Below are 5,000 nucleotides of genomic sequence, written 5' to 3' on the forward strand. Positions count from 1 at the left end.
GGAGGAAGTAGAAGAAGAGAAGATGGAGAAGATGAAAAAAAAAGAAGAGAAAAGGTGGAAAAAAAAGAAAGAAGGAAAAAAAAGAGGAGGTGGAGGAGGAAGAGAAAAGGAAGACGGAAAAGAAGAAAAAAAAAAAAAGAAAAAGAATAAAAATAGCATTAGAAGAAGGAAGAATAAAGAGAGAAGCAGAATGATGATGATGAATAGGAGGAGGAAGAAGAGGAAGAGGAGAAAGATGAGGAGGAGGAGGAAGAGGAAGAGGAGGAAGACCAGGTGAGGAGAAAACCTTATAGTAAACTAATAAGTGAAAGTAAACGAGGTAAATCAAAGGTAAATTGAAGCATAATAGAGGATGGAGTGTGTGAATATCGGGAGTGTAAATGTGTATGTGTGTGTGTGTGTGTGTGTGTGTGTGTGTGTGTGTGTGTGTGTGTGTGTGTGTGTGTGTGTGTGAGGCAGATAGGCATACAGATAAACAGAGAAGACAGGACGTATACGAAACCAGGGTATAAATGAACAAGGCGAGGGAAAGAGAATTGATGTGACTAGAATTAGAAAAAAAGAGACATGAAAAGATAGAAATGTGATGAGAAAAATGCTAAAAAAAAATAGACAGGTTTGATTTGGTTTTTGTTCTATTTATGCTTTATTAGGTTCAGTTAAGTTAGGTTAGGTTAGGTTAAGTTTGGTTAGGTTAGGTTAAGATAAGAAAGGTTAAAATAGGTAATGTTAGGTTAAGTTTAGGTAAAGTTTAGGTTCGGTTAGGTTAAGTTAAGGGAGGTGAGGTTAGGTTAAGCTAAGTTAGGTTAGGTTAGGTTAAGGTTAGGTTAAGTTAGGTTAGATTAAGTTATAGTTAGATTGTTAGGTTAGATTAGGTTAGGTTCGGTTTTTTCATACTCAAAAAGATAAAAATGAAGATCAAATAAGAGTTTTGAATGATGAAATATGTTGGATGTACTTAAATTTCTAGTCAGTGGAAAATTTGGTTAAGTTCCTGGGCTAGTCACGTAACGAGAGAGAGAGAGAGAGGGAGAGGGAGAGGGAGAGGGAGAGGGAGAGAATCGTCTTTTCATTATCTCAATATCGTACTCGTCTTTCTCTCTCTCTTATTTCCCCTTGTTGTCTCTCTTTCTTTTTCCCTCCCCTGCAGTCTTTCCCTCAGTTCACCCACAGTGCTCAGTTAGCTTCCCCTCACCCCCAATCCACCCTCATTTCCTCCCACATTCCCCTCAATTCACATTATTCCTCCTTTATTTCAAGCTCCTCAAGATTCCCCTCAGTCATGTGACCTGCTATTTCCTTCTACCTTTTCCCTCTTCCCCTGCATTCGTATTTTCCTCACCTCTCCCCTCTTTATATTTTTCCTCTGACTTTTCCTCCCTCAGCCTCTTTCTGTTATCCCTCCTTTCTCTATGTTTTTATTTTATTTTCCCATTTTTTCCTGCAGTCGTGTTTTCCTCACCTTTCCCCTCATTTTTTTCCCTTTTTCCTTTGACTTTTCACACCAACTTTTCCATCCGACTCTTCTGCCCTCTGTTATAACCCTCACTTTCTCTACCAGTTTTTCCCCTCGAGTTTTCCTCCCTTTTCCCCTCACACCTTCGCTCTTCCCTGAACCGAAAACCAAGGGGAGAGTAGAGAGTGGGAAGTCAAAGCAAGGGAGAACCATGATTTTATTTTGATACCAGATAGAACCATATTTCATTGGGTCCTGTGCCATACCATTGATTCCTTGCTGGTTCCTCCCTCCCTCCCTTCGTCCCTCCAGCCCTCCAAAACCAGAGACACGGAAGGAATGGAGAGAATGGAGGCTTAGAGGGACGGTAGAGGGTTTGGAGAGAATAAAATACAAATACTTTTCTTTTTTTTTTTCTAGAGGGGGTTCAGTTTTTTTTTCATCTTTTTTCCTTTTTTTTTTTTTTCTCTTGTCGCCCGATGCTCTTCCGATGCAGGTTGCCGCAAATTCGGTGTTTTCATGTCGCTTTGTGAACTGGCCCAAGGAAAATCGCTCCCCATGTAGAGAGAGAGAAAGAGAGAGTGAGAGAGAGAGGGGGGGAACCCCAAAAAATACAAAAAAGTGGCGAATGATGAAAATAGAAATTAGTCAGGGCGGCGTAATGAGATTGAACCAAACTTCCTCCCCTAATGAAGAGGCCCCGCCCTAAAACAATGTCCGGGGCCTGGCGGGGCGGGGCGGGGATGTAATAAATGCGTGACTCCGCCTCTCACGCAGGTACAACCAATCCTGCTCCTCCCTGACTCCGCCCAAAGGCTCTTGATGGGGGCTTCTGCGCGCGCACACGACACTGTATCTCCTCTGCGGGCTACAAGTTGTTGTGCGTGGCGTTTAAGCAGGAGGTTTATTGGGTGTGTGTTGAAGTGCGTGAGCGAAGAGTGTGTGGAGGAGGAGGTGCAGTGATTAAACCCGGAAGCTTATGTAGGAAGGCGGAAACACAGACACAGACAAGAGGAGGTTCAGCGACACGACCCCAGCCTCCCATGAGCGGCCCGTCGGGTTCCGCTGAGTGCCGCTCCACCACCACCACCACCACCACCACCATCACCACCACCTTGGAGCAGCCAGCCACCACCGCCACCGACACCACCACCACCGCTACAGCCATGAAGGTGAGAGATTAAGCGTCAGGAATGTCAAGTATGTCTATCGCTGCATCTCCCCTTGCCAGTGACACGGACAGCGCCTCATTATCACCTGTCACCTTCCCTCGCTCTCCCGTAACTGAAATTTACGAGGTCCGATGGCGATGGTTTCCTGCGTGGTGTGTTGGTGTGATTATGACACGCGTGGCTATTGTCTCGCTGGCCTCATCAAGGGGTGCTCTGTCCCGTCACCTCTGTCTTGTAGCTCATTCGTATGCCGCCCTCTCTCCCCCGCCCACGCCTCGCCCGCTAACGACCACACACACACACACACACACACACACACACACACACACACACACACACACACACACACACACACACACACACACACACAGAAAGAGAGAGAAGGAAATCTCTATCTGATATTTTCGTCCTCTGTTTTTTGTTTATTTTTTTTTTAAGATGATTTTTTCACACACACACACACACACACACACACACACACACACACACACACACACACACACACACACACACACACACACACACTCCATCAACAAACATTACTTTTCTATACATTTCCCAATCAAGACTCGTATATATTCACTCCTTACAGCACAACACTTCTTATTCTTCTTACTTGTAATATTTCTAACTTGGCTTTACCTGTGCAATGACCCTAGTTAAGGACACAGGTCAGATAAGGATGCGTGGAGATAACGTGACGGTGGAGGGAGAGTGGAAGAGTGAGGGGGAGGTGGAGGAGCAGCAGCAGGAGGAGGAGGAGGAGGAGAGAGGAAGGGGACGGCGCTGTAACGTTCCTATCAAATCAATCTGGCCATGTGACACTGCGGGCCATTCCTGGAGGTGTAAAGCTGCCAGGGAGGTGATGAGGGTGATGAGATGATGAGGGGAGGGGTCGTAATGCCCTCACGTCCCCCGCCATTAAGTCTTATCACTGCTGTTATTCTTGTCGTTATTTCCAGCGTAATTGTAAAACTCATTCCCGTTCTCTTCTGAGTGTTGCATTTTTCGTTCTGTTTTCATTCATTCATTTACTTTTTTTGCTACGTTTTTTTCTGTTTCTGTATTTCAGTTTCATAGTTTTGTTTTGGAAATATTGCCGGAAAAGTGTGTTTTGTTTTTGTGTTGCTATCTTTACGAGAGTTCTTGACGTCTTAGTAGAAATTAATGTCGTTTGCTTATGCTGCTGGTGTATGATATTCTTTTCTATTTTCTTTCTTGATTGCGTTTTCCTTCATCATATCATTCCATGGAGGGAAGCAATATAAAACAAATATTTAATGCGTATCTCTATCACTGCATTGTGCAATAATTGATATACATTTCCTTTTGGGTATATTATTTTCCTGGTTTTCTCTTGACAGTGTTATCTTATCACATTATTCTGCGCTGGAAAGCTGCACCAGAAAGTAAATAAATAATGTATATATTCTATTATTACATTTCATTTTGAACGTGCATATATATATATATATATATATATATATATATATATATATATATATATATATATATATATATATATATATATATATAAGATCATAGACACACACACACACACACACACACACACACACACACACACACACACAGTATTTATTTTATCAATAGATTACTTTCCGTGTTTTCTCTCCATAGTGAATTTTTTACCCACTGACATTTACTGTGGATCATAATATTAGAAAATATATTTCAATCAAAATGTGAGTTCAAATGTACAAGTCTTTGTCAAATTTTCACGTATTTTCTATTCATTCTGAGATAAGAAGTAACAAAATTTGCATCTCATATAACTTGTAGCAAAATATGAACATGATAAATAGTATGAGCACTTTGTATAATGATAAATGAATTGAAATGGAGCTAAATTCTTGAACTTTATACTACAAGGAGAGAAACGTGAGGTAAACATTTTGAAACCTAATACTTTGCATAAGTTGTATTACTATTCTATATTGTACAACAGTCGACTTTATAGTAATAGATGATTATTCTTCTAAACAACAAGACTACACACACACACACACACACACACACACACACACACACACACACACACACACACACACACACACACACACACACACACACACACACACACACACTTAGATACACACAAATTTGCCGTTTTGCAGAGATCAGTTCTTTAAGGTTTATACACTTGAGACACTTTACAACCACTTACTCACTGGGCTGACACGCACTACACAGGGTATTAACTTGTCTCAGTTATGCTCGTAATGGTAAGCCTGAAAATTATGCGCTTTTATGGCCCAAGGGGGAAAGAGGGATTAAAGTGTCACAGATTTGTTGAATAAAGGATGAATTGCACCTTGATGTGTGTGTGTGTGTGTGTGTGTGTGTGTGTGTGT

At 41.7% G+C, this 5,000-nt stretch overlaps 1 protein-coding gene across 1 annotated transcript in view; it reads left to right on the plus strand.

Moving 5' to 3' along the window:
- The first annotated feature begins 2,351 nt into the window (after nt 1-2,351).
- Nucleotides 2,352-5,000, plus strand: part of LOC123507905 (LIM/homeobox protein Awh-like) — a 60,483-nt gene continuing 57,834 nt past the window's right edge. Inside the window, exon 1 of the mRNA XM_045261211.1 lies at nt 2,352-2,628. Within this exon, the coding sequence (XP_045117146.1) occupies nt 2,500-2,628 (129 nt within the window). The 5' untranslated portion in view covers nt 2,352-2,499. The remainder of the gene's footprint in view (nt 2,629-5,000) is intronic.

The sequence above is a fragment of the Portunus trituberculatus genome, chromosome 23 (genome assembly GCF_017591435.1).
Source record: "Portunus trituberculatus isolate SZX2019 chromosome 23, ASM1759143v1, whole genome shotgun sequence".
NCBI classification, from domain to species: domain Eukaryota; kingdom Metazoa; phylum Arthropoda; class Malacostraca; order Decapoda; family Portunidae; genus Portunus; species Portunus trituberculatus.